At 42.7% G+C, this 20,151-nt stretch overlaps 1 protein-coding gene across 1 annotated transcript in view; it reads left to right on the top strand.

Moving 5' to 3' along the window:
- LOC124554950 overlaps positions 1 to 20,151 on the top strand; it is a 645,803-nt gene that overhangs the window by 430,436 nt on the left and 195,216 nt on the right. Inside the window, exon 9 of the mRNA XM_047128648.1 lies at positions 14,607 to 14,885. Coding sequence (XP_046984604.1) covers positions 14,607 to 14,885 — 279 coding nt within the window. The remainder of the gene's footprint in view (positions 1 to 14,606; positions 14,886 to 20,151) is intronic.

Raw genomic sequence — 20,151 nt, 5'->3', positions numbered from 1 at the left:
CATACAACTTTTTGACTAGTTTAATTAGCACCCACTTCGCACTTCAATGTAGGGCAACAAATAAATTTGATCTGCTTTACCCCCCAACCATGTATTCCTGCTGCATTAAACCCACCAAAGAAAAATTTTCATTTTGAAATACAATTGCCGATTTATTTTGTGTCGATACTATTTTTCCTTCTATATTACGCATATGTGGCTTGTAATGTGTTTATTCAGGTCTTTCTTCTGTTGAGGTTTCCTCCGTAATCCGTTGCCATGAATTCATGTATCCATGGTAGGCTATGGAATCAGAACCGAAACATTTACATTTTTTTATTGAAATCTTATTTTCTTTTTAGTGTACTCGAATCTAGCTCATCCATTCTTGTTTGTGTGCTTTTCATCCTTACGAGTCCTTAAGTCTTAAACGCCCTTTGAACTGCTTTTGATTCAGGCAGACAACACAATTTGTAGGATGAAGAATATCTAGGGCAGGTGTTCAAAAAATGGTTCAAGTGGCTCTGAGCACTATGGGACTTAACGTCTGAGGTCATCAGTCCCCTAAATCTTAGAACTACTTTAACTAACCTAAGGACGTCACACACATCCATGCCCGAGGCAGGATTCGAACCTGCGACCGTAGCGGTCGCGAGGTTCCAGGCGCAGGTGTTCAAAACGGAAGTGTTCTGTGCTGTTGATCTCTGAGTCTGTAGTTGACTGTTCTGTGTATTGTTGCTGTGTTGGGTGAATCAGAACATTTACCGCAAACCGGAGAAAATGTAATTGTCATAAAGAGGAGGATTTCTGGCAAGCGTCTCTTATCTCCTGGCTTACTACATTGTTTTGCAGTTCCTCTTTCATATTTATCGTGCAAGTTAAAAATACTCTGACTGTATACCTCGACTGACTATTCCTAATTTGCTGACTTTTGCCATATCTGTCACTGCTTACAAACCTAAACCACCGACGTATACCGGGAGCATTGGTCTGAGGAATAGAAGGTGACAAGTACACGGGCAACACTCCAAGTATGTGATTTGAAACTCACTGACAGACTGAAACTGTATGCCGGACTGGGGCTCGATCTGGGACCTTCTCTTTTCACGGGCAAGTGCTCTACGGACTGAGCTATCCAAGCACGACTCACGACCCACTCTCACAGCACTTCGATCAGCACCTCATCTCCAAACTACCAAACTTTACATATGTTTTCCTGCATACCTAGCGGGGCTAGCACATAGGATACTTCGGAGATATGGCGTAGCCGCTGCCTGGGAGATTGTTTCCTTCTGGCACACAGTTTGAATCTGACAGAAAGTTTATGAATTTGCTATATTTCTTTGCATGGTTTGACTACTGAATGGATTTGGTAGGGGGAATATTCATTGCTTTTTAGCTAACTCAGACCTTAAGATATTCTAAAGGTGAATTGCTATTACAAAGAAGAAATGAATTTAAAGTTGTTCAGGGCTGAAATTGCGGAAACCTTATGTAAATTGTTCGCTTGCTTACTAACGGAAAGAAACCGACATTTTATTTTGTTGTCACCTAAGCTATGTTGTACTCTGTCCTTTTTTGTATTGTTACTAAATAATGCAGTACTGAACACGTTGCCGACATAAGTGATTACTAGTTCAGTATTGTAAGATAACCAAAGATTTTAAAGTCCGCTGGCTGCGCCAACTCATATCTACAGCAATCTAACCCATCGTATAAGTTAAGATTTTGACAGGGTTGTATAAATACCAAATGACAAGCAATAATACACAAATTTATTTATAAACTAGTGAAACGCTTCGTGTAGCCATTTCCCACAGAGTTGCTAAATATCTTACATATGAAAGTAACCTAAGTTTATTTGGCGATCCGTTTCGAAACGTGTTTACCCCATTTTTAAAATTACGGCGGAATCGTATGTTAAGAGTGACAAAATAAACTTATCGTAAAGATGTTCTTTTTCAATGGAGGCGTGTAAGAATGATAGATGAACAAGGAGGTGGAAATAGTTACATGCCGGAAAAGAGAAACTCCTGTTGCATTCAGAAGATTTTTGGATCGGGAAGTAACGAACGTCTCGTTTCTGAAACGCAGATTCTCTTGACACTTCGCACATCAAACTTGTATTGGACGTGTTCGCCTGATGTCTAGCGGAGTAGCTGTTAAACGACTACACAGGCGTGCCGGTGGTGTGTAAGTGTCTTGACGAGAGGATGTAGGTTATTGTGGACCTAATGGAGGCGAAGTGCGTGCCCGAAGTCACCTGACCACGTGGGTCGCCCCCGCTACTGCCACAGACGGGACAGCTCCCGCGGGGAACCAAGCTGCAGCTGCTGCATTATTCTTCCAAGTTTCCTTTCCCCGTTTTCTGTCGGCAGATATCTAACCAGAAAATGATTGACGACTATTAGAGAGACAAAATTTCTAACTCGAATAGTTCCTTATTTATTTATTTTTTAAAGATCGGTAAGGTTACAGAAAGCACTGCCCTTCCCGAAGGTTCCGCGCCGCATGCAAGGAGCGCAGAAATAGCCAGCGGCTGGCGTTGTTTCCAGTGCAGCTCGACGCTCGCATGTCAGCGGAAGTGCCGGCAAATGCCGCGCCACGACGGGCTATTTTCGTTGTAAGTGGAATTGCGGTGCTCATTCCTGCCTTCGCACAGGTTCTTTTGTTATCCTGTGTTAAATCCGTAGATTACGATAGCCTAGCGAAATGACGCACAGGGCAAGCAACTGAACTCGCAGTCGCGAGGGGCGTGCTGAAAATTGCGATCTGGCCTTCGTGATCCAAATTTTACGCAGTTTCTCAAGTCATCCTAGTAGGCCGTCACCGATTCGTGCATCTTCCTCCGTGTAAACTGAACTAATGCTCTGACAGTAAATGTGAAACAGTCGCGAAAACGTGAAACTACGATAAAACTTGTAGGATTATCCGAAATTAGCATTGTAATTCCACCCTTTCGTGTTTATCATATCACATAGTGAAATCGTATGTACAGACTATTCTAAAAATGTTGTATGATAATGTAAACCTAAGTGGAAGTGGTGTTTTAATGTATTGCATTTGTCATCTACTCACAACGTCTTCGTGTGTCGACGTAAATCGTTAGTTTGTATCCTGTTACAAACAAAATGATTTTTAGAGCGGAATATTACGCGCCCATTCGATAGAGCGGTCGAAAATTATCTCAATTTATCGATACGTGTTAACTGGCCCAGTAAAATATGAAAAATAACCAGTAATCCAGAAGCGACAGCACCGCCATCACTCGCGCTTACTTTACCGCCATGCAGCAGTACTGCTCAATCGCTGCTGGAGTTTATTCTTCGTTTTTTACTTTCCCTGTCAATACACATCGATAAAAAATATTGCACTAGGCTAATTTGTGACTGTTCTATCGAATGGGCACGTATAATTCCGCTTTAAAAATAATTACGTGTAACGCGAAACACATCGACAATTTCCATCCACACTGGGTGTCGCATGAAAGACGTGATCGGCATTATTTGTTTGGGATGAGTCCTACTGCACATATCAGAAACGAAATTGCAAATTATGTGCCGAAACATTTGAGAAAATGCACCTAATGACTCTGAGGAAGGACGCCCAGTATATAAAATTCCATGCTAGTGAAGTCACTCATTATGGTAACGAAAAAAATCCGTTTTGATTAGATAAAAATGTTTGAAGTTTCGCAGGCAATGGTTCCTTTCACAGTCCATCGTATATGTAGCTAAATTCTTAGCAACCTGGTGAACCTAAGACGATTCATCGCTTGTACAGCCACTGGCAATTTGGCGTCTGTTTGGCCCAGCGCGAAAATAGTTTGAGGTAGTTGGCCAGCGTCTCTTGTTAAGACTAAGTGGTGTATGGTAAAATGAGCATACTGAGATGTTCGAATTCAAGTTTTGAAGAATATCTTCAATGTTGACTAAGCAACTGTTGACACCACATTCGTGTGCACTCGCTATGTTACTGTTAGCTGCGTGCTCTTAATGTTTCACTGTGTCTTCTTTTTTATTATTTTCTACTGTGCCCGACAGCTCGAGACATAGTTTTATTACACTGGAAGAACCGGTACATTAGCTTGCGGTTCCAGGTGTTAGGATGCAGGCTGCGATGTTACAGCGGTCAATTTTGTTCAGCAGCAGCTGTCCTCTGTTTGGTGACCTACTGAGGCGAGGGGTGGACTGCAGCAGTTCGGTGAACAGTCTATCATTTTGTAGGTCATATTCTCCAGCGGAACAGTGAAGAAGAAAGCCGGGGCTGGAGTAATAGTTATTTGCGAGACGTTTTTTTGAGAGTAGTTTTGTTAAGCAGTTGTGTTCATCACTCGTGGCGCGTATTGTTTGCAAATGCTAATGAAAACCGAAAATGCAGTGTTTCACCTACCGGAAACAAAGTCAATTTGATGCCGCCAGGATATGAGACGTCACGGGGAAACAGTAGTGAAGAGTGAAGATTAATCTATCAACAGTTTGCCTGTTTGTCAAATGTCATACAAGGATAAATGCGCTGTCGTTGCTGTAGCGTACGTTACATAGTTATTCACCTTTATCGTGTCTTCGTTTCAAAGAAGGAAACAGTTACGAAGGCCTATAGTGGAAACATATAGGGTCCGATCCAACATTCAAGTGAAAAAGTATGAAAAACCGCCGGAATACACCTTCAGCCGATGTAATTGGCGCGTCCACGTCGAGCGGTTTCATTTACTGTCACTTTGACAGCCTCACATGGGGGTCATCGTTCGCTATCATGCCGATAAGGAAGGGAATTTGAATTTCACGACTCCGTAACGTCGAAGGGCTTAATACGGAGTATTAACACAGATGAAAGACGGAGGAAGGAAGCGGTTGCATCCTTTTTGTGTAGACACCCAGGAATGCATCCGAAGTGGCTATAGGTAGCCACGGAAAATCGGGATGACTAAACAGGGATTTAAATCTTGCTTCTATAGCTTGTGAGTCTAGAGGTTTATAAACTGGGCTGCACCGTATGGTAACCAGCAAAGTATTTTGGCACTGTTGCGTTCCGGTGACACTTTGTAACTACATTCGAATCTTTGCTGTATTTACTTACGATAGCGGAAGGAACTGTCGCTTGTACTTACTTGCTGTCTGCTTAACGTCAGATTAAATTTCTTATGTTGAAATGTAAACGTCTATCACATATGGTAATACCACAGACTTTCATCTGTTTTCCACATTCATTATAGTTCTCGTATTTTAGTCAAAATACGTATCGAGAGACAAATGGGCCCGCCGATTAACAAACTTGCACTGAGAATAGTTTTCTGCCCTAGATAACGAAAATACTAATCAATCTCAGTTAGGGGTTTTACGTTCACTGCCACTAGGCTTTAGTGGTTTCGGCTACGGTGGCTTGTAGTTTCATCTCTACGCACGACATGATTCGTAGAAAGGTGCTATGATTAGCTGTGTTCGTTGAGCGAATGTAAGATGTGTTACTTAAGTTGTTACTATTCCGTAAGCTGAAAATGAATTCTTCTAAAGGGTAGTACAAAAGACTTTTTCCGGATGCCGCAGTTCATGTTAAGATATTGATGAGATGTTCACTCGAGTTACAAATTTTAGATTTCGAGACCTGAAATGCTCGAACGCACTTGCCTTTCTGCACAAAGATTGGTGAGCTCCAGCTGACATTCCAGACTGGTACTGAAGAAAACATGACTAGTTTCATTAAATCGGTCAAAGCTGCGAATGCTTGTGATATTTATTTCGTTTAGGTCACGTCACATCTACAGCCAAGGAACCTTCGCACCGCACCAGTCATGCACACTGTTCCATAAACTGGTCTCATTTCTCTGATCTGCATTTCCCTTCATATTGCCGTAGTTACCTGTCTGTCGAGACTTGTTCTTTCTGATAATCCTGTCCCCTAAAGTGATGCAGCTGACATTGGTTTGTTTGTGTTCTAGAAAACAAAACAAACCACACACACACACACACACACACACACACACACACACACACACGGGGAGGGAGAGAGAGAGAGAGAGAGAGAGAGAGAGAGAGAGAGAGAGAGAGAGAGAGAGGGGGGGGGGGGGGGAGGGGGACGTAGAGGGGAGCGTATTCTTTTCGCCCAGTGATCCTTAAAACTGCTGGTTCTAAATGAAAAGTGCGATATAACGTACACAACAATGCGTTCCTTCCACAAAAAATGTGGCCCTCGAATTATATTGAGAAGAAGGATGAAGAAACAGAAATGAGTTATTAGGTTAAGTGGAGAGCAGGTGAGGTGCGAAGCCTTGGGAATTGGCACATGACGAGAGGCGCGTGCGTTTTTCCGGAGCGGGAGGCGAGCGCGGCGGTGCCCCGGCGGCCAGCAGGCGCGCGCACGTGACCGCCGCTGAATGCGCTTCTGTTTATTTTTTGTTGGGGCGGCCGTTTAGAGACGTCTGTGCACGCAGCCAGCCGGCTCTTCGTTGCGTGCTCGCGCTTGCCGCTTCTTTTGTGGCCCAGTTCCTTCTTCTGAGATTTCCTGAAACTCTTTCCTTCTTTTTTAGAACGTACCGTGTAACTTGAATTGCACGTGACCGTACTTGCATATGTATCGTAGACGAAGCTTTTTGCGAATCCATTTCGCTAGTATTTAAGACACAGTGCTCCCAGTCCTTACCCGTAAAATCTTTCCAGAAACAGGGAGAACAGTTGGCGAGTTAGCGGTATTTAGTTGTCTAAGACTATCCACAGTACAAGTGGAACAAAGGGCATACAAAACAGCGGAGCAACCGAGTCAGAGTCGGGTTTATGTGCACAGCCATTAATTGAATGTCAGGAACACGATGGATCACACCGTAGTTTATTTGATTCTGAGAATAGTTCCTTCCAAGCGTTCTTAGCTTTATTGATAGACTGTCGGGTAACTAAAAACATAAACGACACTCCGTCGGCACATTTGGTACTGGTATTCGTATGGAAAAACTTGGTAGTCTTGCTTGAATGACACGAGCTGTCAAAAAATACGACTACTGTAAACTATTTTCAGTAACTGACGCGCTAGCTCTCGAGATAATGTCATTCTACAGTAAAGAAAGGAGGAGATTACAGTGACAGGAATTAGGAAATTCACCGCCAGTTAACGCATCTTAAGTGTACTAGAATATGTTCCAGATACAGGCGGTACTTGTCATCTCGAATACAGTGTCTCGCAACTTTCCTGTGTAGATAATACCAGACTGTGTCACAAAGAGGCATCTCTGTTTATATGATTAGCATCACAAACAATCGCTGTCCGGAAACAAAATTGAACAATACCTGACTCGAAACCGCGACAGTTTGAAAACTAGCTACTCGTCTTAGTATGCGTGGCAAACTAGTTCGGTCTATTGACAATCTTCGTATTTTATTTTCCTTCTGTAATCGTTCTGTATTTGAACAGGGGGTGTCATAGAGATCTCCAGCCACTGCTCTTGCTGGTTGCAGTAAAGAAAAAAGTTACTCATGATCATTTAGTTCTCTCAGTCCCATTTCGGTGAACTCCTTGCGTTCTTCACACAGTGATGACTGAAATAAAAGGATAAGCGTGTCCCGCGATCTGTTAATAAGAGATGCTCACCAATATCGCTTTGGTTTTGCATTGTGTGGATTACAGCGTTTTAAACGAGGCCAAAGTGTTGACGCGTGATCAACTGTAGGAGTTTCTTTTCGTCAATTTTCCGTCTGGCGTGTCTATTGCGCGTTGATAACCTAGAAAAGCGAACTGCGCTATCAGGCTCAGGAGACTACTGTTTCAGATCGGCCGACTACTGTTTCATCCTCTTAAGTTGTCTTTGTGTGGCACCTGGTTAACACAGCCGCTGTCCTAGGCGCTACTACAAATTTTGAAACCTTAGTCTCCAATTCCTCTTCATGTAGCGCCTCAGTTGTGATGCCGAGGAATCTCGTTGTAGTCGTCGCAGCAAAGAAAAATCCCAAGCAATGACGAAGATGGAATTCCATCACGAAAGTTTCCACCACGAAAGCAGCGTTGAGGGTTCACACATGGAAGAAGAATAGATATGTATTGTTACGGGAATCTTAAGATTATCTGTAGCCTTATTGTGGTCTTTCATCCTCGGGTTCCTTACAGTGTGAACGTTCAGTGAAAACTTATGGTTATAATGTGAGCTAGATTTTTAAGTTGATAAGGGCAAAGACAAGAAGCAATAGGAATTACTTTTCTGCTCAGTTCCGTTCAGGACACCGTATGCTACGCGAAAATAGCGTCGATAGTGCTGATGGAACTATCTGAATTATTTCTATCAATGTTATGAACGGTCTATCAGCACCCTTTATTGTGGTCTTCTTTTTTGTTTTTCCGCATAACTTTGACTTTCACCCTCTTTCCCATTCAATCATTTCCATTAGAGAATAATCGCTGAAACTGCTTTACGGTTTTTGAACTTCGCAAAATTTTTATGTTGATGTGTAAATAACATCAAGTGAACGCTTTTTCATGCAACAGGCGTTGCAAGTACCTGATTTTAGAACCGGAACTAGCAAAAGACGCTTGCCATTGCCTTCGTTATTTTGCAATGCAGAGTCGATATCATTCCCGTAGCCCCAATATCTGTATTGATAAGCCAAAATACTACGACCAGCTACTTAATAGTTTGTGAGTCCACATTTGGAACGCAGTATAGCAGCGATTTTGCCTGGCATGGATTCGAGATGTCTTTGGTAGATTTCAAGATATGTGGCGCCAGATGTTAACACATAGATCATTGAATTCCCGTAAATTACGGGCCGGTGGTTTTGCGGATACGGAGCTGGCACCCGATAGCGTCCCAGATGTGTTCTATCTAATTAAATCACGGCGGCCCAGGCATCAATACGAGTTCACTGTCATGCTCCTCAAACCACAGTAGTATGATGGGTCTTGCGTCACGGATAGTTATGCTGTCGTAAGGTGCCACCGCTATCGGGAAAGACATGAAGAATGAAGGGATGTAGATGGTCCACAGTAATGTGAACAGCCGCTCGCCTTTATGACTGCGTATCCAGACGCGACGATCGGCTTGGTGCACAAGAAACGAGATTCATCCGACTGACACGTTTTCGTAGATGATCCCCTGTCCAATGTCGATGATCTCGTGTCCGCTGCAGTCGTAATTGTCGATGTCGTTGGATCAACATGGAAACATGTAGGGAACACCTGCTGCGGAGCCCCATGTGCAACATTGTGCGATGAACGGTGTTCTTCGTAATACCAGCGTTGTACTCAGGCATCAGGTCTGCCACGACTCGCCTCCTACGATGCTTCACACAGAGTGAGCAAATTACTCACCTACGCGTTCTGTGATGTGATGAGGCGTCGATGTCCAGCAACGTATCACCAACTCTTGGTTTCACTATCCTTTAACTACTTTTCATACGTTCTCACGACAGTAGCACGCGTTCAGCCAACCAGCTTCGCCTTTATCGAGATTCTCGTTCCCAGACATGTTAGTGGATTTCCTCATTTCCGGCTCGTATCGTCGTAAGAAAGATTCTCCATTCGCCTCTGCTCAACGTATATACTTTCGTTACAGCGTCCGTGTCATCAACGTCAACCATTCAGCATTCAGTTTCGCGGTGGAAAGTGGTCATAATATTTTGGGCCATCAGTGTGTGTTGCTTACTCTTCTACGATATGTAACGCAAGAGCCCCGTTACACGAATATTCAGTAAAAATTGCTAGATTGTAGTAAGTGATAGAGTTGATTAGCTTCCTTCCGGTTTTTCAACTTTCTGTAATGAAACCATTGTCCCAGGTTAATTCGTTTTGATAAGTTTAATGAGATGATACCATTATCTAACTTCTCTATTGCTACAACTGGCTGACAGTTTTCTGCAACTCATTGTAGTTGTAGAATTCGCTTGATTAATCACCGCAGGAAACCTGTCGGTAAGTTGTATAAACGTTACAGAGGAGTTTTTATCGAACTTAGACATGCTGTTGTTACGCTATTCTACTGTAGCGAACGTCGTCGGTAATTTAACACTCACAATAGTTGACTTTCGTGGCAGAAACAATAGCATATTTCAGCTTCAAAATAGATATGGCATTACAGGTTCTCTTGTGTGTCAGATAAACAAAAATTATAACTCTTGGACAATATTTGAGGCTACTTGCAGCGTAGGGTAGTGTAATTTTACTGTCACTGACTGGACAAGCAAACTACGTGATTTGGTACACAATTTAGAACGGAGTGCGTGTACGAGGCCACTTCTGCATCAAGCAGAGCAGAATCTCTGTTTTGATTCCTTCAAAATGGAAGCGAACCTTTGTAAGTACGAAATTTGTCAGTAGCGAACGTTAAGCAAAATTAGATTCTTCATTTCGAACATGGAAGGCATGAATCACGCAGCGAAATAGACTGGAATTCACCCGTCTCGATCATGGTGCTGATACATCAATAAGCTCCAAAGACTTCTTGAAATATTCACTGTTTTAGTGAAATGATACTAAAACTTTCCATGAAATGTTATTTTGCCGTAGTGTTTTAGAGTATGACACTTCGAACAGGTGACGATGTCTAGCATGATGTGGTAGAATGATGATGATGACCAGGCAGAATGGTTTAATTTGTCTTTGCCAGTACAAGCAGACCGTTCTTCATAATAGCTGGTGACATTTAACGAGGCCCTCGGTATCTGACAAATTGCTCTTCGTGAATAGCTCTGTAGATGACGGAATCGCGTGACTCTTGATGTAAGTGGAGCCACTAAACGTGCCCCGCACGTTCACACGTACCAGCGGGTTCCATAGGCAAAATTATTGCACTGATGAATCCTTCAGCGGAATTTCACATCATGATACTTGAGATTTAATTTCCAGCTGATAATGCTCTACGATACAAATGTTTCACGTTTCTGTTATTTACATGAATACTAAAGTGCTTTATTCTTACTCTATATTGTTACAGTAGTCTGTGAAGTGAAAACCGCATATACACTGACAGGATACTTCTGTTGCTGAAATTCTCTAGCGAATTCCAGCATAAAGAACTGATGCCGCGTAAGATCCAGTTCGGTGGCAATGCCACGAAAAATGACTTGACAATCGCACTGCCTACAAATATATGCAAATGACTGCACAGTAAAGTGAAACAAAGTGGTTCATATGATTGTTGGCCGTTAGTAAGAGTGCTAAAGGGAACTCGATTCTACACCTGTCAGGCCAGCAGATCGGCGTTATTTATACTAGCAAATAGTTTGTAACCACCCCTTAAATTTGTGCATCATTGTACTTCATGGCTTTATTTAGATATCAGCATGTGGTGATCCAAGTTCGGTTACCTTGGCTGAGTTACACTTGTGGCAGTTATGTTACTGCCGTCAACTAAATAGTACTCTCTCCATAGTTGGGAACAACGAAAATTTTTATTACTTCCACTAGTTAAAAAGAAAGGCAACGGTCTTGTTTACCCTTATAAACGGTGTCACGTGGTTCCTTTTGTCTTCCGTTTGCGCGCAACGGACGCTACAATCAGTAGAAATAGTTCACTTTCGGCTGCGGCTTACGTAAAGTTTTTTTTCGTTGAGACATAACGCCCACAATTACCATTATTTTACCTGTTGGTACAATGCATGTAATGGACGGTAGTTATTCACTTGTATTTTAGCAGTGTAACTCATTCAAATGAAGTTAAGTGCCAAGTTTAACGTCAAAGGCGTTGGAAATAAGCGTAAAAATTTTCATTAGAAGCTCGTAGCTTATAGGTGGCGCACGACATTGTCACTGACCTAGTTTTCCTGAGAAACAGCATTCAGAGCTACACCTTGCTAATCCGATTAAGGTTTTGCTAGTTTCCCTTAAACACTTCAGGCTGATTCTAGAGTGCTTCCTTCGATAAAGACGCGGCTGATGTTCTTCCCCACCCTTCTCCAGCTGATCCGAACGTAGTGATACTGTTATCGACGAAACGGCAAGCCCAAACCTTCATTTCAGTACGAAGTTCCTGAAATTCTTGCAGGGTGCGGTACATCGTGCATATATAATCTATGATCCTCCCTTCCTTGAATCCCTGCTACTGTCCTCGGACGACTCATAAGCGTGGCGGGAGAGGGCGAATGTGTTTATCCGCTTTTTTGTCGTAGGTATAAACTATTATTTGACGTTGGTCGACGCAAATATCATTGAAAGTTGCACATCTTGCGCTCTTCTTGTGGAACCCCATCTGATCTTCATTTCTATGCTGTGTCGCTTACCATCATCAACAAAATCAACTCGTATGAGCTGCCGTAAAATTAAAGTCATTATGGCTCCATTCGTAAATGCGTTGTTTCATTTTTCATCAATAACAGTGTCTCGTATCCTACGGTGGCTCCGTCGATTTAAAATAGAATAGTAGTTGCTTGTGTATCAGTTGTCTACAGTTTCGCTAAAAGAAGCCCTGTAAACTTACGCACCGCTGATTGGTGCTGTGTAATGACCTGAAATTGCCTTTTTTTGCCACATTTTATGGTACTCGGCAAAGTAAAAATGACAGTAGCACCAGGTTCATCGAGGCGTTTATGATTTTAAGTTAAATCCCTTTGATATCACACAGATATTCTGCAGTAACAGGATTCATTTACTGGTTGTGCCATCTAGTTTTAAGGTGTATGTGGTTATCACAAACTACTCGAGGCGAATTTCGAAACTGTTGCTTCACTATATCGATGACAGATTCCTTCCTTAGCTGTATGGAATCGAATTTAGTATAACGCTTCTAGTTTCCTGTTGCCAGCACAGCACTACGGAAAGAAAAAAAGCCCCAATCGACGAAAATAAATACTGACTGTAAACTCAAGACAACACTTGTAAAAAATGCATATTTTAATTCTAGCAAAACACGTATATTAAAATACTTACAACAGTCCCCCAGGGCGATAGTTCCTCCGACGAGGCGGCCACAACTGCGTGCTTGCCACGTTACTGTTAATGGAAAATAAACGAATTATATTCTGCGAAGTTCATTTTCATATCAGCAAACATCACTGTATCCAAGTACAACAACTGATCCATATAAATTATATCAAATGACGGGTAAATGCAGTAAATATGCGTTGGGCAGTTGCAACTCTGCATCTATACGAATTGGTGAAATGTTAATTATTGTTGTTGTTTGTTTTATATTTAATAATTTGAAGAATGCAATTTATTTGAAATTAATATTATTTACTCTGTTGCTGCGTAAATATTTCTTTAAATGTAACGACAAGAGAAACTTTTCTCTGTGTTTTCGACTATTTTCCTTCAGTAACTGATTCAAAGTTTGGGCGCTCTCGAAATTTGCTCAGGATAGGGTGGCCAGTGGTGTTTCTAACATCATACCGTGATTAGTTGGATACTGAATTGAAAGAGGCAAAGACTATCAGCAAATATCCGAGTAATCGGCAACGTACGGAACTTCTAAACTGTTTTAATACTTCTTGAACTCTGTGAAGGCATCACCTTGATATAAATACGGTGACGCAAATTTTTAATTCAGTACGTTCTGGCTGATTAGAAGCAAAAAGTCCACCGGGAACTTATTTAATTCTTCTTTAGTGGAAATCTGTCTTAAACTTGTTGCTCCGTCTATCGACTCGCTGTAACATTAATAGCGAAGTATTTGTAAAAGTAAGCAGTTTCGTATAAGTTATGATTTGTTCCGCTAACCTTACTTGCTTCACTGCAATTCTGCTTTTGTAGTAGAAACTTCAAGAGCTCGTTCTTCCGTTGTTGTCGGATACAGTGTCTCTCCTGATGCTGCACTCGAGACCTGTTCACTATTTTTTTTTATTGTAAAAAAGATTTTCTCTGAAAGGAACATTTCCACGCGCTTAAAAAAAGCATTAACCTAACTACAAATTTAAATTTATTTTTGCACTGCTACGATTGTTTGTGGCGTAAACAAAATGGTTCAAATGGCTCTGAGCACTATGGGACTTAACTTCTGAGGTCATCAGTCCCCTAGAACTTAGAACTACTTAAACCTAACTAACCTAAGGACATCACACACATCCATGCCCGAGGCAGGATTCGAACCTGCGACCGCAGCGATCGCGCGGTTCCAGACTGTAGCGCCTAGAACCGCTCGGCCACCACGGCCGGCGTGGCTTAAACCTGTAAGAGGTCATTCATATGCGGCAACTGAACAACAAAATCATTGTAGTGTCCTCTTTGTCGTTGCTGTTATTTCCACAAAATCGCAATATAGTTGGAAGCAGCCTCAAAACTCTGTGGATATCTCATACCTAAAAACAGCGACTGATCACGCTAATGCAGGTGCATGTCTTGAGAACTCTATTGCGTCTAATGTATTCCTTCTTCGTGTCAAGTAGAAATGGTTACTGTTATCATGAGATGTCATCGTACTTCAGCTGTAAGATGCATCAATGTCTCCTGCCATAGTTTAAGAATTAGTAGCCCCGAGGTCCAGGCATAAATGCCCTAAGTATGATGTACTGCAGGAAGTTTCCCATCTGAGATAATTGCCTCCACTTTATACGTGTGTTGTTGCACTGCTTAGTCAACAAATCACTATTCGATGGTCAGCGTATCAGCTGCCTATCTAAATCGACAGTGGCAAATTAATTTCTGTGTTTTTGCTCATGTACAACAGCTCGGTCCTTACGCTCGGCGAAATTAAAAAAGGAGACTTTATTTGTTTGCAGGTGCTGCTTCGAGGCATAAAGTCGCACGGAAAGATAGTGACATCTGTAGTGCGGTTGTGTGAGAAAGCGGCTGCGGCTGCAGCGGCGACGTCTGCGGCTAGCGACGACGAGGGTGGAGCCTCGAGCGGGACAGCGGCGTGTGGGAGGACAGGAAGGTCGCGGTCGGCGGGCAGCGCGTGGCGCGTCGCGCGCACCCTCGAGCGCCGCTGGCACCACCTCTACCTGCGCGCGCTCGAGTGGCAGTGCCACGTCGAGGAGCTGCTCAACAGCCGCAACCCGGTACGTCACGCCATCTCCACATTTCAGCTGATCGAACCATTCTTCCTTTCCCGTCAAGATCATACCAGTTGTAATATGTCCGGGACGAAAAACAGATTAGTCTTCAGTATCAGTAACATTGGAATAACACCACCTTCGTTCCATTCACGGTGTTCACGAGGGAATTGCAAATACGCAACTGGCCATTAAAATTGCAGTTCCACAAAGGATACCAAATAACGAAATTTTACTTATTGGTCATCGACAGTATAGTAGGAGAGGAGACAATTAAATTTTTAGGAGCTTAAGGATATTACAGGACGCGAAATTTAATACACAGAGCCACCTGTAGCAGCAAAAACGTCTCTCGCAACGGTTGGGTGTAGATTCGAAATCACCTTCGATGACAGATACTGTTTCAACTTTATGCCATATTTCATCAGTAGTAATGGCTGGCGAGTGGTGTCGTGCCAGCGCACGGCCGGATGTTTCCAGTGGATGAGAGATCTGGAGAAAGTGCTAGCCAGGGCAACAGTCAAACACTTTCTGCAACGAAGTTGTTCATGACAGTATGAGCGTTATTTTGTTGGAAGATAACGTTACGGAGGCCTCGAAAAGAAGACCAGCCATTGACACTAACACGTCAGAAATGTAACGTCTGATATCCATATTACTGCGCGTGCGAACCATGTACCTTATGGCATGCACGTACCATCACGCCTGGTCCAGGGCCCGTATAAAGACGAAGAACGTAATGTGACAGCTTTCGTTCTTGTCAGACGTTCTGCACCCAAATCCGTCCGGCGTGATGCTGTACACATGACCGAGACTCGTCTGAAAAGGCTACGTGGTCCCACCGCTGTCGTTGCATTTCTTGTTGCTGCCGCGTCATAGGGAGCCGGAACAAGGATCAAAAATGGCTCTGAGCACTATGGGACTTAACTTCTTAGGTCATCAGTTCCCTAGAACTTAGAACTACTTAAACCTAACTAACCTAAGAACATCACACACATCCATGCCCAAGGCAGGATCCGAACCTGCGACCGTAGCGGTCGCGCGGTTCCAGACTGTAGCGCCTAGAACCGCTCGGCCACCCCGGCTGGCCCGGAACAAGGGTTGCCGTGCTGTCAGTTGGTGGTGCACCAGACGTCGTCCGGCTTTCCTTGTGGGTACTTACCTTACTGCAAAGAAGTCCAGTTCTCGCCTCGAGGTACATGATGTGGCTGTACGGACGAGCGACCAATACATCTTTCGTCTCCGGCGCTTGTCGCGTTGGTTAGTTGAGATCCTGCATGGCACTGGGTGTGGCTCTAGCGAATTAATCGATTTCGCATTTGCATGATAGTCGCGAGCAGCAATATCGTGGAACGGTAAACAGCAGTCTCGATAGTCGACGACCCTGGCGTTGTCGGATTCCCAAAAGTGGTGGAAGACTATCTCCTTCTTACGTGAGGTGTAACATGATTACAACCAACAAGAAGCACATTTTCTAAGTAAGGATCTAGCTGAACAGTGTTTCCTTATACATAATGTAGATGGCGGTACTCCTAACTAATTTCTGGAGTCGATGGTGTGATTGGTTTTGATCTGAGGAGAATGTAAAGTTGCAAATAGTTATAAAATACAAGTTGATTCACGCAAGGAACAAAACAACAGCCAGCCACTATTGAAATGCTATTTACTTACGCAAATAGCGCCGTTGCCGATTTCAAACAGACAGGTTCATCTTCCGACGGCTATTGTTGTTTACGTTAGTTGTCGACGGCCCCGGCCCCGTCACCCTTGTGATTGTAGTTTCTTGATGAGTGATGGATCCCTACAGTAAAAAACTATGTGAGAAATGGCATATTTAATTCTAACTGTACCAAATAACCAATGAAAACAATGTATACAAATCTTTAAGGTGGAACTGAATTAACAGTGGTTGGTTCTTGATTCGTTAACTAACAAGTAGAATGTATAGGAGTGTGTCATGTTTTAAGAATATACTTAGTCTTGTCCTTAAAGCTACATTTTCAGATAACAAAAACTCATTTTGCAGGTTAGCTCGATTAGGGAACTGAAGATTCGATAGATAAAAGGGTCAGTTAACAGACTGTTGACCAGGGGCTGAGCCATACTTTTACATACAAGTCTTTTGGATATTTTACCTCTTCTTAATATCCGTACTTGATAAGTAAATTTCCGTCTTATGGAAGACATAAATAATTTATTACTTTTCTACCCATTCACGATGCAGCACTGTATGTGCTATCTTCAGTGTTTCTTGTATCAGTATTCTTTCGCATATAACGCCAGCAGTATTTTGTGCAGGTGGTGTCATATGAAACATACTTTATAGTGCCTTGCATATTTGTAGTGCTGTCTATATCGTCCGGTTATGTGTCGATGGGTCGCCAGTCTCCCATCCTTACAATCAATTTAACTTCGTTGATATTACGAGCTTGACAGTTTCTCTTCAAATCTGCTTCATAAAGGCCATGTCATCTTTGATTTGCGCACATACTTCCGCAAATGTTCCTGCAGACTGACTGTTACCAAACACGACTTCTGTTACATTTGCGTATGTTCTCTGATCATGAAATCATGTCTACTTTTCTTCTCCCAGAAGTTTCTGTTATTGATGTCCTTGCTTGAAGAATTAAAGCAGTGACGTGGTAACTCTTGTTGGAACCCCTGATGTCTCGGTTCTTCGACATGTTTACATGTAGCTGGAAGAGGGCAGGTTGTTTGTGGGCAATCCATTGTTGTGTGACAGTTGCGTATTCTTTAACCAAGTACTGTGTACAGGGTTGTTCAAAAGGTTGCACACAAATTGAAGGAGCTGAAAGAGGAGTCTAAATGCAACAGTTCACCAAAGATAATGTACTGTTTCTGTGAACGTGCAGGCGCATTGCGTTTGTTGTTAAGTCTTTACCTCTTGTGTCAGTTGGTGTGGACGTGTCGCAGGCGTTGGATCGGAAGGGGTAGTCCAAGCGCATGGTCACCTCGCTCCCCTGATCTAATGCCCTCTTGGATTTCTTTTTTTCGTAGGAGCGTACCAGAAGCCTCGTTTACGTGAGGCTAGTTCACAACTAAGAAACGCTTCTTGCCGGGATACTTGCAACGTCTGATGAGGTTCGTACCATGTCTGGTATCCGTAAGAGACGAGTGATTACACTACCTTCGGACGGTCAGACTAACGCAGCTCTTTAAAACTTTATCAGTGAGCAGGCCAGAACTCGAAATACTGTCAAGATGGCCTGCGTAGAGTGAGCCAGAATTTTCTGCAAAGATGCTATGACTGTATTTAATGTAGTGACCGTCATTTTGGACGCCTTCTGCAATGAACAACGTTGTTGAGTAAAGAGTACATTATTTTTTCTGAAGCGTGTACATTGATTGTCCTTCCTGTTCTCGCCATTCCAAAACTTTCACTGGCTCCCAAGACAGTTATTTCCTAGTCCATAGTTATTGTATTTCGACTCCTATCACAGTTCCTTCAATCTTTTGCACAACCTTTTGAATCATCCTATCTACTGAGTTCGAAAGCCGTTCTTTGCGCTTCCTCCTCTATAGACGCGCACCCTTCTGTTCTTTTTTAGTTTATCACCATATCATCTGTGTGAAAGAGAATTATCATCCTTCCTCCTTCCGTTTTAAGGATATAGGCAGATTTAATTTTGAACTTCTAATCATGTATGGTCTTAGGGATGAGAGAAAATATGAAGTGATTACATAAAAGTAAGGTATATTGTCTCGTGTTACATCGTGATCAGATATATTTAAATCTGTAAGTTTGACACTCCGAATGGCGTAATTTCAGATAAAAGCGCTTCCCCTGTTGTATACTTTAGCTCACAGACTTTTACTTTTGCTAACAATTTATTGATCAGCAAGAGTGTCGTGCTGAGATGTTCATACCTATTATGTGAGTAAATTCATTGATACCTGTTGAAGTGGTGTTATATACTTGACGGGTATCTATTATTTTTCGCTGCCTAGAAGTCAATTATTCGTTCATCCACTACTACGTGTTTCTAAAGAGATGTACGTGGATGAAAACTGATAATTGCGTGACGGGTATGGAAACAGAGATCAGCTGCCTCACTCTGATGGTTGCCAAGGAAGACGTATGCTCTTTGTATCGTTTTATTCCGTTTAGTGCTTTCACGGAAATCTTGACGGGCGCTTATCTCGTGCATAGATGGCGTCCGTGTTTTAGTGTCTGAACTGATAAGTTCCAAAAAGACGCATCTGTGCGCTGTGGCACGTTCAATAAGGTGGTATCGGCTCTTGTCCAGATAAGGTGCCAGTTGGGAGCAGAGAGCTGTGTAGGGCAGTGCAGTATGCTCCTCGGTTAATGGTCGTCGGCTCTCTGCCTATGATATCGGTATTCCGAAGTTCGCTTCAAAGATCTGTACGCCCTACGTGTTTCGTTTCACGCAAAACGTGTTTCTTACTTTGTCGTTCGTGATAATGGACTAGTCCAGAGCAGGAGAAACTTTAGTGAAGTGGCCTCAATGGCGCTACGAAATTAGCGAAGTTTACATTATAGACAAAATTTTTTTTTTTTTGAGGGTTTAGAAGCTACATTCTGAGAGGATGCCTGGGATCAACTCGAAGCCTGCTGAAGAATGTAAGGTTCGTAGTTAAAATGCAATTTTATTTCATACTAATGACAGAATTTGTGTGATATTTGCTGCCGTGTTTGTGTGTGTGTGTGTGTGTGTGTGTGTGTGTGTGTGTGTGTGAGAGAGAGAGAGAGAGAGAGAGAGAGAGAGAGAGAGAGAGAGAGTGTAAATGATGCAGAATTTAAATAGGACGCGAAATATTTAACTAGCAGGAGCGTATTATTTATGTGCATTCAAAAAAAATCACTTACGTTCTACTTAAATATTTTTAGCTGACGTAGAATATAGTGCAGATACGTAGATACCCTAGAACAAAACATGAGCAACGGTCACATATCTGGTTGAATGTTTAGCGTCAGAAGATAAAATATCGGGCAGATATCATATCAGCAATGTGCCTCATGTAAATATCGCTACCTCCAGATCGATACGCGAAATTTCTGTTAGAGGCAGCCATGTTTCTCACAAACCTGCGTGTATGTGAATCAGCATTAATGCGCATTTTGCGTGTCCGGTTGCGCTTTCATTCGCCGATGCTGACGGATGAAGCTTACGTGGGAGTCCGTTTGCCCGCAGTACTCTCACATGTAACTCTGAATATTATACCTTAAGCAAACAACTTTTTGATCTTTGTACAGTTACTTCATTGCGGTCTAGTTTCGGGCTGTGAGATT

Source organism: Schistocerca americana, chromosome X (genome assembly GCF_021461395.2).
Source record: "Schistocerca americana isolate TAMUIC-IGC-003095 chromosome X, iqSchAmer2.1, whole genome shotgun sequence".
In the NCBI taxonomy this organism is placed as follows: domain Eukaryota; kingdom Metazoa; phylum Arthropoda; class Insecta; order Orthoptera; family Acrididae; genus Schistocerca; species Schistocerca americana.
Note: the sequence above shows the minus strand (reverse complement) of the source record. Positions and strands in the feature narration are given on the sequence as shown.